Raw genomic sequence first — 25,098 nt, 5'->3', positions numbered from 1 at the left:
AAGTGCTACTCTACACTGCTCAAAACTCACATTTGAATCATCAGTGGCAAATCCTTTAAATGAAAACGTACTTACGTGAGTCAGAACTGCCGGCATTGTAGTCTAACGTTACTCTCCCAGGATCAGTAAACAGTCCTCCATAAAATGCGCTGCACGCATCTGGATATTTGAGTTAAACTGTTCTGGAACAGTGTTGTAAACACAACTTAACCACTGATTTGTAGTCGTGTCCTCTTTTGGAAGACCAAACAAAGTAGTTTCGCTTTCACAATGAAAAACACAGCGGCCTAGTGTGAGGGGAAGCCCCGGCTTAGCGTGCGCTGAGGCCGGGATAGAGTGAGCTGACATTTGGGCGGCGTTATGCAAATCTTCCCACATAGTGAGGTAGATATGTGGGGGAGAGTTAGAACGAGCCGTTTTAGGTAGGTGTGGCTGACTCTAAACTTTTATAAAGAATATCTATTTGGATTTGAGACTTTAGTCTTTGCAACTTTACAGATATTCTTTATGCACCAAGAGCTTGTAAAACTCCAAAGAGAAAGGAAAAATTTAAATCGCATCATATGACCCCTTTAAGGGATACTCCACCCAAAAATTAAAGTCAGGAAATAAATGGTGGAATATCCCTTTAAATAATGAAATGATCAAATAATGAGCCGAGGGAGCTATTGAACCTTGTGGTCGATATTACTTATTCATCACGTTAGATAGTGATAGCGTTGCATTTCAGTAATCAATAATCCACAAATTGTTCTCTGCAAATGGAGTATGTGTTCCATGCATACTAAAATAGACATAGATATTTCCCTGTGTGTGTCAGACCGCCAGAATTTTGGTTACAAGCCTTTAACCACTTGACCACACAGCCCCAAGTCACATCTTTACTCACACAGTACAACTCCTCATCCATCCTGCTCTACAGCTCTTATTTGGTCACAGTATATGAGCTTTCCAATAAACATGTACCTGAGCAGCACTGCTACACACTGGACAGCAAATACACATGTCATGAGATCAAGACAAGTGTACTTACTGTTGTGTATATTAGTGGACAGATCTGGGATGGAAACCAAAAGAAACCTCAGTTGTAACCTTGAGCACTTAACCTCAATTTGCTTGAGGGGACTGTCCTTGTGGTTCGTTTACGGAAAGTCGCTTTGAAAAAGGTGTCAGCTAAATGACTAATTTGTAAAATGAATTAGTAATTAGGCAATACAACACAAGTTCACAACATTAAGTGGCTCCGAAAATTTTAAAAAGAAGCAGCTAAATTAACAATTACATGCATGCATGCAAACCATAAAGAGCTCTACTTTGCAAGGCCATCACTTCAATTCACATGGCTCAGGACAAATTTCTGGCAAGGAGTAGGCCACACAATGACCACTGCAGCTTTTCTTGTAACTAAAACTCGTTAAATCTGAAAGGTGGTAGAGAAGCCACAATAAAAAGATGAATTTAGCCATACTTCTCAATTCAGTACAGAAGCAGCACTGATGTATTTACACAGCAAACACAATAGTTGGAAACAACGTATAATGCCCTCAAAGCTAAATGTTAATTCTCATTCACAGCAACAGAAAACCAGACAAACAGTGATTGAAAAAGGCAAATTATTTAGTAGCCCACCAATTTTCTAAAATAATTTGTTTACAACCAGAGGTTGGAAGGAACGTTTTCAATCACCAGCCACATTTGACTACAACATTTTTAAGCTACCAGTCATTTTAAGCTACCTCTGTCAGTCAAAAAAAGTGGCTTTTTTCAGTCTGTCATTGTTTGGGGATATCATAAAATGAAGTTAAAAAGAAATTAAAACAAAATTATCTGTGACTTCTCATATATTAAAAAAAACATTTTGTTGTAATTTCAAAATAATATAAAAATTAATGTTTAATGACAAACACGTTGAAGGTTAGCAAACAGGCTCTCAATTCATAGGGATCAGCTGTTTCTTCACAAAAGTCAATGCACTGAACTCAACATATTAAAGCCTCTCCTCCTTCATTGATAATCTTTTTTTTTTAAAGTGGCCTTGTCTCTGAGGGCTCCAGTCGCATACCGAATGAGAAGTGTAGTGCTTAGGACATTTCACCGGTATCACACATTTGAAGTGTCATTCTGTATTCACTTTCTAAAGTTCAAGGCGGCAGTCCAAAACAGTGAATCTACTCTGGCAAAAGTTCAATTCAAGAATGAAGAGTGACTTCATTGAGTGTAGATATAGGTGTTTGCCACAACTAGTTACTAAAAATGCCTTATACTCAATCTACTGGTGTGTTCATACTCGTTTAAAGACACGGCACTTCATCTTCATCCAGTGTGGAACCCTCTTTACACTTTATTGTGCTAATGTTGGAGGCTCCTGGTTGGAGGACATAATTTATGAATCATAACCTGCCAAATTGGCATGGAAGTTAATGTGTTAACCATCACTGTTGATTTTTACCCACATTTGGTTTGTTGTCGGGTTTTAAAGGATTAGTTCACTTCCAGAATGAAAATGTCCTGATAATTTACTCACCCCTATGTCATCCAAGATGTTCATGTCTTTCTTTCTTCAGTCGAAGAGAAATTAAGGTTTTTGAGGAAAACATTCCAGAATTTTTCTCCATATATTGGACTTCAATGGGAAACGCGAAACTATCTGTCATTTTGTAAAAAAAAATAAAAATAAAAATCTATACTTTTTAACCACAAATGCTCTCACACTAGCTCTGCAATGCATGTCCACCACTTCACGCGTTATGTAATCACATTGGAAAGGTCACACATGACGTAGGCGGAAGTACCGACCCAGTGTTTACAAAGCGAACATGCAAAGACTAAATCAAACGGCCTTTACAAAAAAGGTAAAACAACGATGTCGGATGATTTTGAATTTGGGGGAGAAAATAAGATGGAGTTTGGTACTACATCTTGGATGACATGGGGGTGAGTAAATTATCAGGAAATTTTAATTCAGGAAGTGAACTAATCCTTCAAATTTAAACCCAGTTGAGGACAATAAGTTGTCTTTAAGTGAAAATCCTTTTCGATCCAACTCAGTCATATCATAGCCAATAAGAACATTTGATGCTTAATACAAAGCTGTGGGCTTCACTGTGGGCGGGACTACCCAGCATGATGTCACAGAAACAGCAACCAATAAGCAACAAAAATTCTGTTTAATTCTATTTAAACATCACAATCTCCCTCAGCGAGGTGACCTACGAGTCCAAACGCTCGCTGAGAAGTGCGGAACATGGCAGGCCGCAGGTTCATAAGGGCCTCCGCCGCCAGTCATTATTGCCCCAATGCATTGATTCAAGACCAAACGTCAAGTCGCGAGATTAAAATTCAACAGTCCTGTCAGAATGAGGGACTTTTCGTCCTTCCCTTGAGGCCACCGCTGGAGGAGGACAAGGAAGACGACGCAAGGTCATTCTGAGCTCATTCTGATTAGTGTGTGAGGAGAGAGCGAGCGACGGAGCTCTTAAGAGTGGGGGCTGATTCATTATTCATAGTTCAGCCATCATTTGTATTAGAACATCAGCTTGCAGCCACCGGCCACAAAAACTGGGTTACCTCCCCCGAGTCCTGACAACAGGAGAAAGAGGAGGAGGAGAAAAAGGGATGGAGTGGTGTAAGACAAGTCCAAAGGAGGTAAGGAGCAATGTGTCACTAACCTGCTTGAATTACAACCTTACACCTACCCAAGTGTCCTTCACAAACTGTGGTCAAGGTAAGGAGAAAGAGAGAGGGAGCAAAACCGGCGTGAGAGAAACAGAGCGATTTTTCTCGCTCGTCCTCAATCTGAAATCCCAGAGCTGTGTGAGTGAGTGAGTGAGTGTAGGACACGCTCGTGTTCGTGGTGCCGTTCACTTCCCTTCCTGGTTTCTTTAGGACACACTGTACCAGGTTGCGTGCCGACGGATTTCGAGCATGCCGCTGATGATGTAGCTGTTCTGCTGGCCACAGAACAAGCCGATCAATGCAGTCAATATGATTTCATATGATCTGAATGTTTAATAAACAGCAGTCTGACGCAGGTGGGCGTTTAGTCACATGCTGTTACGGTACTGTGTTCAGGCTGATAAAATGCCTCCCACTGCTCCCATAATGCTTCGGTGTCTTTGTGTTTGGCATTAAATATGCATCTGCAGAGGAAACTCACATAACACAAAGCACAATTATGATTTACTATTCATTTATTCCCATTTAAGGGTCATAACTGTGAGGAGGTAAATGAGGGCGAGGGAGGTAGGGGTTAGCTGAGGGGTTGAGTTTTCAGATTAAAGATTCTTTAGCGTTTGTGGCACAATGTTGGTTACAAAAATTATTTTGAGAATTATCCATTGTATAAAAAAAAGTTACAGTGTGGCACTTAGAATGGAAGTGAATGGGGCAGATTTAAAAAAAATCTAAATGCAGAATAGCGAAGTTAATTATTTTCTAAAATCATTTACATTAAAGGGTTAGTTCACCCAAAAATGAAAATTAGGCTGCGTTTTACTCACCCCCGAGGCATCCTAGGTGTATATGACTTTCTTCTTTCAGACGAATCCAGTCGGAGTTATATTAAAAATAGTATTTGATCTTTCAAGCTGTTTAATGCCACTCAGCGGGTGTTGCATTGCTTCAGTCCAAAAGAACTTAAATAAAAATTGGCCATCCATAAAAAAAAAAGTGTCTCACACGGCTCCGGGGGGTGAACAATGGACTCCTGTTGCGAATCGATGCGTTTTTGTAAGAAAAATATCCATATTTAAAACGTAATAATCACTTGAATATAGCTTGCGCTCACTGTTGTAAACAGAAGCAGTTCCGGGGGAATGACGTATGAAGTTGGCGTTGCGCATGCGCCGCTCAGAAGTGACGAACGTGGAAACGCAGGGGAGTGATCAAAACAAAACAACGGTTAAGAATTAGAAGTACAAAACGAGGATTTGTAAAGAAGAATGTCAGAGGATTTCGATATAAGCCAAGAGGAGACTGGTTTTCCTTTGCTAAAGTAAGGAAACTTTGCTTCCTTTGATCCTGTAAACAAATGTTGGTTTTCACGAGACTCACCGGCGCATGCGCAGCGCTGACCTCATACGTCATGCTCCCGGAACTGCTTCTGTGTACAACTGTTGGCGCAAGCTACATTAAAGTGATTATTACGTTTGGAATATGGATATTTTTCTTACAAAAACGCATCGATTCGCTACAGAAGGCCTTTGTTCACCCCGGAGCCGTGTGAAACACTTTTTTTTATGGATGGGCGATTTTTATTTAAGTTCTTTTAGACTGAAGCAATGCAACACCTGCTGAGTGGCATTAAACAGCTTGAAAGATAAAAGACCATTTTTAATATAATTCTGACTGGATTCGTCTGAAAGAAGAAAGTCATATACACCTAGGATGCCTCGAGGGGGAGTAAAACGCAGCCTAATTTTCATTTTTTGGGTGAACTAACCCTTTAATTTTCCTGTTAAAACTTGAGAATTATTTGAGCTGTAAAGTTGTTTAAATCATAATTAGTACAAATATTTTAAGGTTTATTGCATATAACTTTACACAGAAAAGGCTAGAAAGTGTTTTTCGCGTTAAAATCATTATTCCCATTGGATTGGCCCCATTCACAAGTAGAAATAATTTTTCAGTTATTCAATCACAAATAGACATTGTTGAATATACACTTAAAAAGATTTTTGATGCTTGTTCAAATTACTTAATTAAAATTAGCTAAAGCAACACAATTCCTATACATTTTGTCCTAACAATTTCATTGTGTTCAATCTACAATGTTAAAAGTTACATGAACAAATTATACATGTTCAACTCAATTAATTAATGTACAATATTAAATCATGTCAATTCAGGTGTACATGAGGTCTAGCACTTTTTGTGATCTCAAAATGTATATTTTTAATTAGAAAAACATGTAACCACCTTGCATGTGTCCTGGGCCACAGAGAAGGACTCCATATTCCACTAACATGCAGTCGTATGTACGGTTTTAAACTTCTATTCTAAGCCACTATCTACTGCTGTAAAAGAAAGCAACTGTCTGATCTAAAAATACTGCCAAAAGTCCATATACACATGCACAAAACTTCACAGAACATCTTCAGTAAGTCTAACATCAGCATGTAGTGACAGATCATATGAAGCAGGAACATCTGAAGTTGAGTTAATACAGCTGCCTGACTAAAATAACATTATTTTTTTAACATTCCACTCGAAATGTCACATTTGTGGTGAGATTAAAATTCAAGCATATCTGGGAACGACGCTGCACTGTCTTTTTTGCGCTTTTCTTTTTCCCCTGACCTTGTGAAATCAGCACCACCCCACTTTTTTCAAGTCCAAAATTGGCCATAAATGCACATCCTGACTTTGCGTGAGGCTACGCTAGACACACAGGAACCCAGTGATATATACAACAACCACGGAAGCAAAAGATCAAATGCTTATTAATGAAGTAATTCAGCCCACACACATACATGAGCATAAATCAAACTTCCTCTCACACATGCACACACTCTGTGCAACATGCAATAAACATCTGTTGCATCTACCATGTGTGGCCCCCATGCAATAATGCATTGACTCTACACATGCACTCTCCCTCTCTGCTTAAGACTGAATATTGCTCTCCATCCAAATACGGGATGCACAAAAACACATCTTTTCGAAATTTACTAGTCGTGGTTTACCTGATGGGAATACTCAGCCCTTCGGCAGACATTTAACAAATAAACATGTCACACCACAGGGATACGTCAAATAAAGCAACTTTTAAAGCACCACTGCTACATAAAATCTCACTAATTGTTTGGTCGGTAGTTGGACAAGTTGTCGACCATCCAGCCCATTCCTAAACCAAATATTCTCCATGTTTGAAAGAGGTGCATTTCAGATCTTCTAAGACTGCAAAAGTCTGGAAAGCTTTGTCGTAATCATTTTAAAATGTACAGAACTGAGTCAGACAGAGATTTTGTTTGCTCAATATCATGGAATTATACAACAAAACCAAAACAAAAAAGGGATTATGCTGTACTTCAACACCTTCCCAGAGAAAAACTGACTCAAAACAGCAGAAAGCAAATTACACAGTACTGCATTTGGCCAAACGTTTGTCTTCTTGTTAAAATGTGACTCGCATTTACATTTTTAATGCTGTAAAGGCTACTCTTATGGACAAAATTTGTATTTGTTGTGACGCCAGCAAAGTTCAGTTGAACTGAAACGCCTCGGATTTGTTTAGTAGAACGCTGCCTTAACCCCACCTCCCTAAACAAACACACACAGGGGACAGATTTGTGCACAGCTTTAAATGTCAGCAAAGATCTCCTATGAAGGGGTGAGAATGTAAAACAGACACAAGAGAAAACCGAGACGGATACTGAAGATGTGCATGGATTTAATCTTGGCAACCAAGTGACCTTGCCATGGATCACCAAACAATAAAGGTACAACAGGTGCTAAAGATGAACAAATAGATGGGATACTGCTCAAATATTTACACACACACAGAGCCCAGACACCTCGCTAGATGTCACATTCTTTCATTACCACAGTACCAAAGTGCCATAGTGCCATGTGATCACATAGAATGATATATTCTATGATATATTGATATTCTCAGAAAAAAAGATGAGGGATAAAAGAAATAGAGAAATAGTTGTGAGCTCTTTAACAATGACCTCATCTAGTGGAGTGGAAATTTCCTGGTAGGCATGGTGACAGCAGCAGCAGAACTGAGAACATTCAGCAAGATGAGAGAGACCAAGAGAAACGGACCACAACTCACTGACACACAGCATCGCAATGAAGATCATTCTCCTTTAACTCACTGTCACATACACACAGCAGATGAAACACAACTTCATACATCTCTGTGGTGTCACAGATAGTACACATAACTTGTGTTGTTCTGGCTACACTAGGCTGCAGTGTTCAGTGGAGCAGGTAGAGGGCGCTGTGGAAAGAGAGAGAGAAAGAAATGTATGTGGGTTACTCTCTGCACTAGTGATGGTTTTAGCTGCCTTAAAATACTGCACCGTCCCCACAGAGCTCTGACCCTTTCCCACTCACTCCACACACACCTTTACCACACACACACACACACACACACTACACCTTACGCACAGATATCTCTTACACACTAACCATGGCACAGCCTCACTCTTGCTGGTAAGGGAGGGGTGCACATGTGTTGTGTGGGTTGTGCAGCAAGGAGAGAATGGATCTCGTCTAAATATGATGTTTGTGTAGATGAAATGGGCAGAATGTGAACTGGCCAGTCGCCAGAGTCTCAGCGACAGCCGTTTTCTCAGCGCTCTAAAAATAAAAATGCCTTTATTTCAGATCTCACCAATCAGACATATCCTGCTTGATACAATCACATTCATACACACACACACACACATATATATATATATATAAACTCAAAACTCAATATATGTATACCTACTAAACACACACAGTCCCTTCTTTAGTCACGATGCACTTTTTTGCCAAGCCTGCTCTGGCGCAGACTCTACAGTAGACTATTATAAATAATTTGGTAACACTTTAGTATAGCGACCAATTTTCACTATAGTTGCTTATTAGCATGCCTATTATTAACATATTGGCTGTTTTTTAGTACTTATAAAGCACATATTGTGCATGAGCATATTCTACATCCCTAATCCAACAAATACCTAAACAGAACAACTACCTTACTAACTATTAATAAGCAGCAAATTAGGAGTTTATTGAGGCAAAAGTCATAGTTAATGGTTTGTTAATAGCAAGAATGGGACCTTAAAATAAAGTGACCAATATTCTTGTAATAGTATTATATTGTATATTAATTTATGTATTTTAGCTTTTTATGACATTATACGAATATTTGTACTTTAAAAAAATGCATTTGGTAAAAAGGTTAAATATATATTTTAGATTTATATGCTGTCATTAAAATTAACTAACAAAATCATTTTTTAAAAAGCATATTCAATTTATGCATATAATATCCATAAACGTATTATTCAATATGAACTCTGCATGATTAACTAGCCATTTGCTGTGTATTTGTTTTATTAATTACTATTTACTTACATTTTTTATGATGCTTTACCTAGAATGTGCTCTGATGGTTTTCACAGTAAAACTCTTTTAGAAACGCTAAAGTGCTGCCACTACAGGCATACAGTACACATTAAGATGGATGTATTTTGCTGTTGCGTCACATTTCACTATTTTATAGCGTCCCACTACGAGTGTTGAATTTTTAAGACGGCATGTCAAGCTAAAAAATAGTCCATCTTTTACACGTCTTGAGACTCTTGCATTCTGTTCCATTCTGTTGCGCTCCATCTAGCTGTTTTTGCAAGAACACTTCTTATACAAACAGTCCTTAAGGAACACGTCCAGACAGGGTCAGGTAAGTCCAAACCCAGCCTCATTATACAGGTTTTCAATTAGTCAAAATATTTGCAGATGTGAAAAAATTTGTGGATCGTTATGCCTAATAAATAATGGTGTGAAGTTCCTTCTTAATTAACAATGTTTTTGACACCTGTTTCCTTTCAGATTTGATGTCGAGTTTCTGTCAGATGCTGCTCCACAGGTGGTGTGGTGTGAAAGCGACTCCTCCTTGTCGGACAATTTCAAACACCATAAACACAGTTTGACCAGTAACTTTGGGTCTGAGATTAATGTGCTAGACCTGCACAGAGTGCTCTTTGAATCTGTGATCATTATAATGAGGAGGGAGCTTCATATCATATCACTAACCATGGAAGGGAGCAACAGATAAGTGGATAGTTAACAACGAGTTCTTTGTCTCCGAGTGAATGCACCTTCTGCTCTGCAGGTTGGCTGCATAGTTACTGTGTTACCACGGTAGCTGTGCATTTTACCATCACCAAGGATACCATATCCATGACAACCTCTACCCATCAAAAGATTCCGTTCATAGCCCATAAGCAGAGGGGTGTATGCATCAAATGAAGGAACCCGTGCTTATGTCACTAACCTGCCATAATGTGAGTAAAAATCCAGTTCAGAAATAATTTCTGATATTTTTGATAAAAATACAAACGTTTAATGACAGACATATCATAAGCTCTGAACAACAATGTATTTATTTACTGAATTTCCACAAAAAACTACATTACCCATAATACTGAGGAGAGCTAGATTCACCAATGACAGAAGTCACCGTTACCATGAAAATGATAATAGCAGTAAAAGCCCACTCACATTAAGCATTGCAAATGACACAATCAAATCAATAAAAGCCCATTCCCGTGAGGCATTGCAAATGACGTAATTGAGTCAGTAAAAGACCACTCCCTTCAAGCATTGTAAATTACGTAATTCAGTCTTCTTACACGTTACAACAACTTATATATCAACACATACCAAAGATTATATACAATACATAAGTTGTATATACTGTAATGTTTTAAAATTAACTTTAAATGTGTTGCATTTTATATGTTTTATCAATGACTAAAGGGCATTTTTTATTATTTACAGTGCCGTTCAAATGTTTGGGATCAGTAAGATTTTTGTTTTTAAAGAGTTTTCTTAAGCTCATCAAGGATGCATTAATTTGATCAAAAATACAGAAAAAAACTATACAATTTGTAAAATATTACTGAAATGTAAAATAACAGTTTTCTATTTTAATATACTTTAAAGTATAATTTATTCCTGTGAAGCAAAGCTGAATTTTCAGCATCATTACTCCAGTCTTCGGTGTCACATGATCCTTCAGAAATCATTCTAATATGCTGATTTATTATCAGTGTTGGAAACAGTTGTGCTGCTTAATATTTTTTGGGACCTGTGATACTTTTTCAGGATTCTTTGATCAATAAAATGTTAAAAAGAACAGTGTTTATTCAAAATAGAAATTGTGTGTTACAATATACACTATTCAAAAGTTTGGTGTTTTTTTAAATTAATACTTTTATTCAGCAAGGATGTGTTAAATGCATAAAAAATGATAGTAAAGACTTATATTAATAGATTTTTATTTTGAATAAATGCTGTTCTTTTGAACTTATAATCACCAAAGAATCAAAGAAAAAAGTTTCAAAGTTTCCAAAATAAATATTAAGCAGTTTTTAAAACTGATAATAAATCAGCATATTAGAATGATTTCTGAAGGATCATGTGACACTGAAGACTGAAGTAATGGCTGAAGAAAATTTAGTGCTGCGTCACAGAAATACATTTTAAAGTATAGTAAAATAGGAAACCAGTATTAGAAACGGCAATATTTCACAATATTACAGTTTTTTTTTTGTATTTTTGATCAAATCAATATAGCCTTGATGAGCATAACAGACTCCAATAAAAACAACATAAAAAATCTTACCGATCCCAAACTTGAATGGCGGTGTATAATGAACAGTTACTTTTGTTTAAGTAATTTTCAAATCCTTCATGGGGTGTTGTTCATTGCCTCATAAAATACATTTAAATAAAAATTTTGTTAAAAAAAAAGTTTGTAATGTTGAAAGTGATTCATCAAAATAATCTCAGAGCTGGTTGGTTTGATTCAAATCATTTTTGGAAATACCTATAGAGAAAATGAATGGGAAATAATACTTGCAGAACCACTAACGAAGCTGTACATGTGACCGCAATCACTGCTCGGCTATGAGCTACGTGCCATCAAAAGCGTGGACACATGCTTTCATTCACGCATTTACAGGTTTCCATTGTGTTCTTCACTGGGAAAAGACACAATGCGGCTTCAGATCTCCGAGCTGATGGGTGGATGGATTAGTGTTACTCAGGCTACAGCATGAATCTCTGAGAGGTCTGAGAACTCCTTTCACAGCCAAACATCCAGATTACCCACACACTCCATCGTTCTGCATTCATCCAGGCTGAATGTACTGTACATTGAGCACTGAATAACACAGGCTGTTCTTAGGCTTACAGAGCTCCAATCTCTCTATTCTGGATTCAGCAATCTGCACTTCCAATTCAAAATCCAATGTAAGTTCTAAAATGCAATTGCACCTCACAAAAGTTGAGTCATTTAATCATTCAACCAACAGCAATCACTATCATCATCACTACTATAACATCACCATTCACGACTATCCGCAACACTATCCGTAACCACAATATCATCAGCAGCAGAACCACTATCATCATGACCTCCATCATCACTATCAAGTAATCATTACCATTACATCACTATAACATAGCCACCATCACCATTTTCACTGTCACAACCTTTACTATCCTTACTGCTACTAGCTATAGGGGCTTTCGGAACTCAGTTCTAGGAACTAGCCATCATGGTGGTCCCTAGAGAACCAATTTCCTCCTCAAGCCAATTTCCTGGTTGCATTCGCACCGTTAGCAGGAACTTTGAAGTGGCTAACAGCAACGCCTTTATTCGCTGCATTCACAAACGTTTAGACTCTACTCTGAAGTAGGCTAATTTAGTTCCCCCAAACGGAGATTCTAGAACTAAAACTGTTCCTATTTCCTGTAATGCAAACATGCCAAAAAGTGGGTCATTTCACCAATAGGAACTATTAAAGGGGTCATATGATGTTGCTAAAAAGAACATTATTTTGTATATTTGGTGTAATAAAATGTGTTTATGCGGTTTAAGGTTAAAAAACACATTATTTTCCACAAACTGTACATTATTGTTTCTCCTCTATGCCCCGCCTTTTTGAAACGCGTCAATTTTTACACAGCAAGGTGTGCTGTGATTGGCCAGCTATCCAGTGCGTTATGATTGGCCGAATACCTCAAGTGTGTGACGGAAATGTTACGCCCCTCACCATACTGTGATGATGCCGTCAGGCCGGAGCGACGATTCAAAAACATGAAAACCCATTATAAACGAGGCATTTGTTGCATCCAGTGGGGACATAATTACAGATTATAATGACTTATACTGTCTTTTTACACGTTGCGTTGCATCGCACGGCGTAAACATAAAACCATGTCTGCATTTGTGATCGGAGAAATGACACACAACAAGCCCTACTCTACACTGCCCAAAACTCGCGTTTGAATCATCAGTGGCAAATTCTTAAAATATAAAAAAACGTACTTACAGTCTGTGAGTCAGAACAGCCGGCATTGTAGTCTACTCTACCAGGATCAGGAAACAGTCCTCCATAAAATGTGCTGCACACATCTGAATATTTGGGTTGAAGTGTTCTAGAACAGTGTTGTAAATACAACTTAACCACTGATTTCTAGTCATGTCCTCTTTTGGAAGGCCAAACAAAGTAGTTTCGCTTTCACAAACTTGTCTTCAGTTGTTCTGACAGAGGGAGGAAATTATATTTTCTGGGAGAATGCTCACTTGTTCACTCAGGTTTTTCTCCCCACCTCATCAGGGAATAAGACATGAGGACGACGTTTTTTTCATGAAAGTGCTGCAGCATCCTGGTGTAGTCTTTAATTTGAGGTTTACTGGGAAGCCTGGAAGTGGAACCCCGCAGACCTCTGGAGTCTGGAGACTTGTGTTTTGTGTGCTTGTGTTTTGTGTGCTTGTGTGTGTGTGGTGTTTTTTAAATGTATTTTTTATTTTATTTTGTTGTTTTGTGTTATTTCTGTTGTTTTTATTTCCTGTCCTCTTATGTTGAACTGGAGATCACTGTGCTTTTTTGTATGTAGGTATTTGTCTGTCTGTCATTTGTTCTATCATTCTCTCTATAATTCTATCCATAGTTCTGATAGTTCTATCATTCTGTCATTCTATCTGTAAGGCTTGTTAACTTTTAAAACTGTTTTCAAAACTCCCAAATTTTCAAGGCTTTGATGAGTCCTGAGAAACTTCTCTTTTCTGGTTAGAAATTTCAGTTCACTCTAATTCTTACATTCAAATTGCAATTCAACTCAGAATTAAATTAAAATTCAGGAACTGAATTAGAATAAATAAAAGGAATTCTCACTTCAATTCTGAACGGCACACAACCCTGCTGTTGTGCTGTGCTTTGTTGTGTTGTGTTGCGCTGTGCAGCGTGGTTCCATGCCCCAGTGGCGAGGGCCAAACCCGGCTCGTCACGCTCTGCTTGTCTATGCGCACAGGCTTCTGATCCCTGATAACCCAGATGTGTGCTTATTCAAATGGCAGCAGCTCCAGGCTTCCCCTTGCAAATAAGGGGCCATCCGCACGTATTGTCACACAAATTAAAAACGGCCGTTTGTCTGGCGGATAAGAGTCTCTGAGAAGTGTGTGCACGTCTGCGTGAGAGTAAATGAGAGAGAGAGAGAGAAAAAGAAAGGTGTGGACACACTCCAGCTGAGAGTCTTTGATGTGCACGCCCGTTCTCCTCCTCCACTGAACCTTGGTACTTCCACTTCTTCCTGCTGCTGTCATCTCTGTCCCTCTGGAATAAAGGAGGGGAAAAATGAGAGAAAGTGATTTTCTCCACACCACCACCTGCATTTGAGAGCCTTGAGATTTGGGGGGGGTTCTTTTTGAATAAATCTTCACCCTTTTCTCCTCCGTTGGCTCGAATCCCCAACCGTATAAGCCAGTCTGATCCGTCCCAATAATAAAAGCCAGCTAGTCTCTGTGAAAATAGGTTCAGCACATATCTAATTCACTTTAATTACTGCCGCATTCAGAGCCCTGGACACGCTGCTGACTAGGTCAACCTGTGAGCGTTCAAACGTGCACATACGCACATCGCTTTTGGTCAGGCCTCTTGGATGGCTCTGTCAGATTGTATGAAGCTCAGGAGTGAATTGGATCTATGTGTAAATAAGTCAGGCTGTCCCGTGGACTGAGGTTTTAATTTACTGTTTTTCTAACTCACTTTTGCTTTACCCTACCCTCAGGTAATTCTGAAATCTCCCACAATCCCTCTGTCTCTGTGGCTAACAGCTGCTATCTCCGAGCTTCCAGCTGTGTGCTTGTTTAAAATCTCTCGTAGAGTGGCATATTTCATTTTGAAATGTCCATTTCTCTTATTAAATGATTATGGAGACAATGTGAAGGGGAGTAAATGGCCAAAAGTAGTGGGAACTTTAGCATGACTTCAAAATAGTGTAGCTTTTCCAGTAACAGGCTACTTTATTGCAGTGAGTAGTGATGTAGCGACTAAATGCCATGAAACACAATGCCGTTCAGTCACAATGCAGGCATGCTTGCAGCCATGTGAACTGAAGGAACAATCAAACACACTCTCCTTAATACTTCTCACACACTAATGTTCAAAAGTTCGGGGTTGGTACGATTTTTTAAAATGGTTTTGAATCTCTTATGCTCACCATTAATTTGATGCGGGCTGGACTCCGCTTCGTCCACGGTGAAAGCCAATCCAGCGATCCACAGCGCACAAGTTGTGTATTTCCTCAGCGACCAGCACGGATCAGCTCCAGGCATGACAAAGCGGATATCGTCCTCTTTTGGAAGGCCAAACAAAGTAGTTTCGCTTTCACAACGAAGCACACAGCGCCTTCACGACATGGCGGCGGCGGCAACAATACTACAGCAAGAATAAAAGTTATGCCTTCTTTCTTTGCGTGAAGATGTGGGAAGAGTTGCATAACGCCGCCCAAATAGTGACGTAGATATGTGGAGGCGTGCGTTAGAACGAGTCGTTTTAGGTAGGCGTGGCTGACTCTTAACTTTTATAAAGAATATCTCTTTGGATTTGAGACTTTAGTCTTTGCAACTTTACAGATCTTCTTTACGCACCAAGAGCTTGTAACACTCCAAAGAGAAAGGAAAAATTTAAGTCGCATCATATGACCCCTTTAAAAGGTTCCTCTGGTGTAAAGCCCATTATCATCGCCATAATCAACACCATCATAATTTTGTTTACACCATTATCATCATCACATTATAACCATAACTATTCCAACCAACATCATTACCAATCACTGTCACAGCCAGTATCGTCCTTACCATTACCACCATTCATTACCACCACAGCCATAACCAACCCCACTATTACCATCATCATCCTCACTAGTACTAACATTGCCATAATCAATCATCATCATCGCTACCATCACAACCATCTTTATCCTTACCACAAACACCATCATGACATATCCTCCATCGCTAATCATCAACACCACAACTTCACCATCACATTATCACCACAGTACATAACATCCATCACCATTACCATCACCACCATTACAACCATAATTATCCCCACCACTGCTATATCACCACCATCACTGCCAGTATTATCCACACCATTACCATCATTGTCACAACCATCACCATCCTCACTACTACTGTCATTGCCATAATCATCACCACCATCATTACTACCACATAACCATCATCACTCGCCATCACCGTTATAACCAACATCACAACATTACCATCATAATATTTCTCTTTCTTTATTTATAAAGTATTATTTAACAGTCTGTTGACCAAAAATGTAAATTTTTAGAGCCACATGCAAAAATAATCACAACCATAAAAACATAACAATAAAAAATGAATATAACTCATACAACTTAAGTAATTCCATCATCACATTATCATCACTATCACATAACATCCATCACCATTACAACCATAACTATCCCTACCACTGCTATCACAACAATCATCATTACCAATCACTGTCACAACCAGTATTATCCTTACCAGTACCACCACCGTCACAACCATAACCATCCCCACCATCACCATCCTCACTGCTACTATCATTGCCATAATCACCCTCATCACCATCATTACTACCATAACCATCATAACCACCTTTATCCTCACCACTAACACATCATCACATATCCGCCATCACCATTATCATCAACGCCACAACTTCACCATCACCACAATCACATAATATCCATCACCATTACCATCATCACCATTACAGCCACAACTATCCCCACCAATGCTATCACCACCATCATCATTACCAGTCACAGCCAGTATTATCCTCACCATTACCATCATTGTCACAACCATCACCATCCTCACTACTACTATCATTGCCATAATCATCACCACCATCATTACTATCATATAACCATCACAACCATCTTCAGCCACACCACTAACACCATCATCACCTGCCATCACCGTAATCATCAACATCGCATTACCATCATCTTCTTCCTCTTTCTTTATTTATAAAGCATTATTTAACAGTCTGTAGACCAAAGCTCTTTACAAAGCTTTACATTTTTTGAGCCACATGCAAAAATAAATCACAACCATAAAAACGTAATAAAAAAATTAACAAGCTGACCTTAAAGACAGTTTTGGCTCATACATCTTAACTAATTCCATCATCACATTATCATTACTATAACATAACATTCATCAGAATTACCATCATCATCACATTATCATCATAACCATCCCCACCACCATCACCATTAAACACCGTCACAACCAGTATTATCCTCACTACTACATCACCATCACATCCATCACCATCCTCACTGCAATCGCCACAATCACATCACATAACCATCACCATCACAACCAATATCATCCTCACCATTACCATAATCACATTACCACCACTATCATCACCAATATCACATAACATCCATCACCATTAAAGTCATAATCATCCTCACCACTACGGTCACCGGCATATTCATCAGTACTACCATCAGCAGCAGCGCACCACAAACATTATAATTACAGTCTTAATTCCATAATGATCATCATCGTTATCATTATCAGCACTCTCAAATCATCATTAACATGCTCATTTCTGACTTGTGCTGTGAGGCAGAGCGTCTCTTACCAGGTTTGAGTTGGTTGCGTTGGAATCGTCCTCGGGGAAAGGGATGTAGACAGCTAAGGCCACACAGTTTGCAAAAATAGTCATCAAAATTATGATTTCAAACGGTCTGAAGAGTCAGTTAAAGAAAATGAAAGATGCTTTTATACACAAGCAAAGGAAGAGTACACAAACATACAGTACATGTTAAGTTGTATCAGTGCACAAGACAGTGTGTAAGAGTCCTTATCCTCTCTGCTTTTTTTCTCTCTACTCAAATCTTTTTTCTTTCCTGTTAATAGCAAGGCCAAGCTCTTCAAAAACCTGGCCTTCTTCAAGACAACGATCTTCACCCCCCTCCCATTTTCCTTCTCTCCCTCTTCCTCTCCTCCCGCTCTCTTTTCACTGGCCAAATTGTTTGTTTGGCTTTCAGTTCAGCTGGAAACGCAATCAAACTGTGTCATCATTTGTTACAGGAATGGATTTCTCCGAGATGGGTGTTGAGTCGCATGGCACGTGTCCTGAGGAGAAACAGATGTGTTCTTGTTTTTCTGGATGTTTCTCTTGTATCTGCTGTCTGGGCCTTGAGTTATGGCTCTCTGGGGTTAGTTCAGAATTACAGAGCCATAGACCCTGTAACCCATTTAGATAAACATGCTTGTAGATCAGTAGTTCGGGTCCCCAAGGGAGTAAAAACAGACCATTGCAGGCAGACCCAAACTTAATTTAATCTTTAAAGGTCTTACAAGGTTATAAATAACACTTCTATATATGAAACCTGCTTGACTGTGCATAATGTAAATGTGTGTGACCGAATGCGTGTTTGTAGGAGGGGTCAATATGCGTGTGCATTTGTGTGTGCGCGTGTGGGAGGGGTGAATATTTGTGTGTGTGTGTGTGTGTGTGTGTGCGCGCGCATGGACCTGTTCAGCCTGTTGAGAGGAGCTGTTGGCATGGCAACACAGCCAAAGACAGGAGAGATGGGCTCTGGAGCCTCTGGAGATACAGATCCAGTCAAGTGTGTGCAAGACTGGTGACACATACGGACAGAACCGGCAAAACAGGAACTTTTATAAAATATCCCACCAAAATTAATGAGGGAAAATATTTCTCTGTCTCCACAGTTCAGAGTTCCCTCGTGCCAGTTTGTGAATTTATGGGGAAATATTTGATGATGTGATCAGTTCTTGGCTGAAGCTGTGAATGGGAGCTGGATCTCTTGTTTCCTGATGAATGAAGCATTTTACTCAACCTATCAATCCTCATTAACATATTTTCCTGGTCAGTGGCCTATCGCTGTCTCTTGTGGGCAGAAACGATTACATAAAACCGTGAGAGAGAGGGGAAAAAAGAGAGGAAGAAAGAGGAAGGGGAAAAGGACAGGGGAACGCACCGTCCTAGTCTCCTGTAAAAATTCATTTCAGGGGTGCACTTGAATGACTCATCAAAGCTCAACTCTATTTAACCCTTTGTAGAAGGCATAAAAACCACAAAAAAGTGTATTTACACCTGTAATGCAGCAAAGGGGGAATAACGGTCACGACTATAAACAGATCATGCTGAAGAAATTCATTCTTCTTTTTTGAGGGACTTTTTTGGAGGGCTTTTATATTTTGGTACTGCTTCATGCAACATTGCATTTTTACAACAACTCAAAGATGCCATAGCACATCTCTCAAATGCTGCCTGTAATAATAACAAACAGATCATACAATTAATAAACACTTACTCAGAAGCACTGCTGCGAATCAAAATATGAAAAGAATACATGTATGACCTGGAGATCAATAATTTCAGCCTTAAAGTCATCTACATTACTGAGTTTATGAGTAGTCTGTAACACTAATTAATTAACATTCAGAAAACAACTGTATGCTCAGCTACCTGCTAAAGCAATAGTCACAAACTCAATATGAGACTTTTTTGGATGTCGCTCTGGGAGGAACATGTCTGCCGCACTACAGATAAAAAAAAAGTATTTTCATAAGTATTGTGTGCTTTTTAATGTGATGGCACTTTGAGGCCCTGCTTTGAGGCTTGTCAGATTCAAATGTGCTCTTTTAAATGAAATATGTGGTGAATTACAGCACAGATATATATATATATATATATATATATATATATATAGTTCTGGGTCAGTAATATTTACATTTTTGAAAGAAATCAATACCTTTATTCAGCAAGGATGCATTCAGTTGATCAAATGTGACAGTAAAAATATTTACATTGTCACATAAGGTCTACTTCAAAAAATGTTGTACTCTAGAACTCTAAAAACAACGGTAGTCCACAAGATTTCCTTAAAAAATATTAAGCAGCACAACTCTTTTCAACATTAATAATATGTAACGTTTCTTGACCAGCAAATCAGCATATTAGAATGATTTCTGAAGGATCATGTGACACTGAAAACATGCATAATGGCTGCTGAAAATTTAGCTTTGCCATCACAAAAATAAATAATATTTTAGAAAAAAATTATTAAAGTAGAAAACATTCATTTTAATTTGTAATAATATTTCATAATAGTACTGTTTTTATTGCAGTCCTGGTGAGCATAAGAGACTCCTTTCAAAAACATTCAAAATGTTACCGACCCTAAACTTTTGAACAGTAGTGTGTATATATATATATATATATATAACAAGCAGGTCAGAGTTCAGTAAAGGATACTTCCATTCCACGATACTGATGCACGCCCTGCGGATGGGGTTTTTAAGAGTTAGGCAGAGAAGGGCTCGGGGTGGGCGCGTGGAGGCAGTGCTGGCCTGTTTCTTGGGTTTGGTGTAGTGCTGGCGTTTGCGCTGCGTGGAGCTCGCAGTGGAGATCGGGGCTCCGGTGGTGCCCATCAGCTTGGCCTGCCGTGCCGCGTCGATGGCTGCCTGCCAGCTGATGGGAGCGCCAGGGGTGGGAATGTGTTCAGGTGCAAGACCCAGCACCCCACCCCCGCCCCCCACACGCTCGTCCTCATTCAGACTGGGGACTGGAGCCAACGACGGACTTGAATAGTTGGAGCCTGTAGACGAAGAGAAGGAGACAGTGAATGAGAGAGTGTGAGAAAACAAAGTTCTGTGATGTTTGGTTCTGTATTAATAAAGATTTTTTTGATGTCATATTTAAAATAGAGTTTTTTAATCATACCTTCATTCACTTGACAACTTTTCTAATGCCTTTTAGGGTAGATTTGAAAAGCCAAAAAAATTAACATTTTAAATAAAAGATTTTGTTGTTTTACCCTTGTCCCAGACCCAGATTTTCAGTCATTTAAGAGAGTTTATTTTATAGAAGTCCACAGGGACAACAAAGCCCACAGCCAGATGGACAAGCAGTTATTAAAACAGTTTGTGTGCTTGTCACGTGTTGTACTTGTCCAATCAATGTTATTAAGCTTGTAAATATGCCAATAAGACCATCAAATCCATCCACGAATGGGTTTACAAATGTACAGTGTGAAATCTCAAAGCCTGGCAACCCAAGATTAAACAACCCTGGTATGTATATGTAATAACTCCAGGGTAAACAATTTCAGGTGTGAAAAACCAATCAATGTTCTTGTATATTTTACATACTGGCATTCCAGTATAATCCTGGCCCATTGCAACAGCGTATTCATCACACATGGCAGCCCTGCAGGACTGTATCTCATCTCCATCTGCAGTCCAAGAGTGTAAAATCCAAAGAGAACTGTCCTACTGAAGTGTGTGTGTGTGTGTGTGTGTGTGTCAGGAATGAGAGACAGAGTGAGATCACAGTAATAAACCACAGAATGGAGAGTTTCTCCCATCCTGTACCCTCAGTTTTCTCTCTCCCCCTTCTCTTTTTAATAAATGGTTCAGCCCACTGAATAAGCCAAAATCTGGATTAGAGTGAAATGTCATGTCAGAATGACATCAGTGAGTTTGTCTATGATAAAATATTTTCTCCTATCCCAGTTTAATATGTAGTTTTTTGTAGATTGATGCTGTGATGCTAGTGGTGCAGTAATCACATACTTTAATGTCTTTTATATAAGAGAAAGTGCTGGGTTTTGATCATTAGGATTCAGTAAATTATGTTATGAGAGTAAAAAGAGAACTGGAGAGTTGCTGTCTGTGTTATCTAACTCCTGTTAAATTATAGGAAGTCAAAGTGGGCTTTTCTCGATGACTCTTTTCTCCTAAAGCACCATTTCTAATTACCGTAGTAAAGCCATGCTCTGGATAAAGGACTTTCAAAAGGAAGAATCTCAGTTACTCATCCTAAAGTACCCACAATGGATTCACTCTCTTGAGAGATACTCTGACACTCATTTTTTCTAATTGAAAAAGAGCAATACATACACACACTTGTAAACTTGAATTCACATAAAGCAAAAACTAGGTGTCTAAATTTCAAATCCCGCATTCATTCACACAGATCAAATCTGCACCTCATGTAAACTTTCTAAAGTTTGAGCCATCAGCCACTAAAAGCTGTTCGATTTGAAATCCATGAACTGAGATTTAATCACGTTCTGCAACTGCATCACCACTGACACCAGGGGATCCCCTTTCCCTCTGATCTGAGATCAGCAATGGCCTTCTCTCAGAGCTTTTCACTTCAAAAAAGGAAACATTCACATTGTATTTTAACTTGCGACTTCAATGAACATATATATACATACATATATACACAATATGAACAAAAGGATGACTGTAAAAAGTGAACTTCAGTGTAAGCAGCTATTAGTACTGGATGAGCAAGAAACTAGCCTGAAACAAATGGGGAGGGACTAAATGAGTTAGGGGAGGGGCTAACGGAGATTAGGCAGAGGATAACTAATTTGTTTCTAAAATATGGTGTTTTTTGACCATATGTCACCATTTTCACTCCAGCAACTAAGCAAACACACACACATACCTCAGCATGTGTTAATCTAGTGCACTACATGGATGAGTGTATTTTGACACCACAGTCACACACACACTCTCACATACTGTTTTATGAGTCAGCATCACCATTCATATATTCATCTCACCACACAAAAACACATACACCCGTTCACTCTCTCTCTCTCTCTCTGAGCTGTACAGTAAGAGCATTTTCACTGCAGCATCACAGCAGTGGATGATTTGACCACGACCGTACAAGAGAATAAAACATTACTGCTCTAATTTCTACTAGTTCATTATCCTCTGGTTTCTTCCACAGCCAGGCCATTTTGTCACAACACTAAGATAAAGACACCTGTTAAACACTGTAAAAGAGGGTGTGATATTGTTTGGAGGTGTGGTTGAGAGGGTGAAATTAAGTGCTCGACTTCAACTTTGACTGATCAATGAGATTTGCTTATAGAGACGTGAAGTCACTTTCTGCTTTCTATGGTGATGCTTGAGCATGCAGCATTTGCATACTTTATCACAGATGAAGTGGATTAGATGCAATATTTGTCAAATACACAGACAACTGAGAAGGTTTTATGTAGCAACAGAAACACTTTCCATTCAATACTATATGTACTGCTTAAAGGGGTCATTAACAGCCTTTGTTTTTTTATTTTGTACTGTTCTCTGAGGTCCACTTATAATGTTATCAAGATTTTTACATTAAAAAACATCCTAATTTAGAAGTAATAAACTATTTTCTGTCTTGTTTTTAACCCCCCTCATCAGAACGCTCTGTTTGAATAGGCGTGGTGGATTGTTGACTCGGAAGTAAATGCACACTGCTATGATTGGCTAATAGTTGTGTATGTTTGACAGCCTACATCCTTCATAGATGGACGCTGCAGTGTTTTAGGTTAAAAACGCATAAACACTCAGTACATATCAAAGATCTGTAATAACAGACCAAGCAATAGTGATCATGTAATGAAAACAGTTACTAAACTTTGTGTGGTATGACATCACTGTCGGATCCAATATAGTCTGCAAAACATTGTCTTTTATTTTCAATCTTTCTGAAAGTTCTGCATCCAATTGTGCATTGTTTGTAAACAAATTAAGTAAATGAAGTAAACAAAGGACCAAGTTCTTACTGACATGGTCTGGCACTTAAAAATTAAGTTCATCAAATAAAGTTTATCGTTTGGTTTCTGCATAGACCTGCGTTTGCCGCTCTTGTCATTTACCTACTACGTGCTTGAATCGATGGGCGGGGCTAAACAGGCAGTGATGTAAAAGCAGGCGTTGATCTTCTTCTGCAGAGGCAGGGTTTAGCCACACTATTACGTCATAAAGTAGCACATTCCACAACCTGTTGTCTTGGCAGATTAGCTTCAGTTTTTAGACTTACGAGAATGTTTTGAGTTCTGAAACTTACATGAAGTTTTTTTTTATAGCACAATGACTTCTTATATATGTTATGCTAGAGAGCAGATGGCTCTGTATGCTTACTGCTTATGAAACGCTCTTGCAGTACTTCATGCTACACACATTCGATGTTATACACTGATTGGACTGTGAAGCGCCGCTTCAAGTCGAAATGTGTGATAGTGTTGCGGTGTGGTTAAGAGCATACCATTGTTTGGGGGTGTGGTTAAGGGTATTAGTTCACACAGGCATGTTCAAATATGCATAATTCCCAACCAAATGGAAGGCAAAAAACGATGAAAGCCCATTTCCGCCACTGAATAAAAAACAAAAAAGGTAATTTAAACTCGCAATTCTGAGAAATAAAGTCACAATTGCGATTGTAATTTTTTCCCTCAGAATTGAGTTTATATCTTGCAGTTCTGACTTTATAACACAAATTATTGCGCGAAATATAAACTCAATTCTGCAAAAATATCAGTCTTTTCTCCCCTCAGAATTTGACTTTGACTCGCAATTGTGAGTTTATATCACACAATTCTGAGAAAAAATTCGCAATTGCGAGAAAAAAGTCGGAACTACAAGATACAAACTTTTTCTGAGGAAAAAAGTCAGAACTGCAAGTTTATTCTGACTTTATTTATCGCAAATGTTAGTTTATTTCACAATTTTCTCAGAACTCTCAATTCTGACTTTTTTTTCCTCAGAATTGAGGAAAAAATGTCAGAATTGCGAGTTTATATCATGCAATTCTGAGGGAAAAAAATCTGAATTGCGAGTTTATATCATGCAACTCTGAGAAAAAAGGTAGAATTGTGAGCTAAAAAGTCACAACCTTTTTTTATTTTTATTCAGTATAACATCATAAAAATTTAGTACGCCCGGATTCTATTCTTGCTACACACATTCATACTATACGGAACATTTTTTTTTTTTAATAATTGCTAAATAATTACTTTTTCAAAAAAAGTACTTACTCAGATTATGCACTTTCAGAAGCAGCCATGATGTAGCCAAACCTCTGACAGGCACAGTAAGTCTGAACCAACAGTTCAGCTCATTCTGGCCAGGAACCGCTCAGTCAGCCAATAAAACAATTCTGACTGATCGTGGCAAATGAATAAGAAACTAGAGTACAAAGCAGAATATAAGCATGT

At 38.7% G+C, this 25,098-nt stretch overlaps 1 protein-coding gene across 1 annotated transcript in view; it reads right to left on the bottom strand.

The window, feature by feature from the left end:
* Positions 1–25,098, bottom strand: part of cacna1c (calcium channel, voltage-dependent, L type, alpha 1C subunit) — a 154,949-nt gene that overhangs the window by 96,203 nt on the left and 33,648 nt on the right. Inside the window, exons 2-3 of the mRNA XM_016279433.1 lie at positions 20,346–20,688; positions 17,697–17,802 (exon numbers count right to left, since the gene is read on the bottom strand). Coding sequence (XP_016134919.1) covers positions 17,697–17,802; positions 20,346–20,688 — 449 coding nt within the window. The remainder of the gene's footprint in view (positions 1–17,696; positions 17,803–20,345; positions 20,689–25,098) is intronic.

This window comes from Sinocyclocheilus grahami, unplaced genomic scaffold (genome assembly GCF_001515645.1).
Source record: "Sinocyclocheilus grahami isolate Dianchi unplaced genomic scaffold, SAMN03320097.WGS_v1.1 scaffold8.1, whole genome shotgun sequence".
Lineage (NCBI taxonomy): Eukaryota > Metazoa > Chordata > Actinopteri > Cypriniformes > Cyprinidae > Sinocyclocheilus > Sinocyclocheilus grahami.
This window is presented reverse-complemented; position numbering and strand designations above follow the sequence as displayed.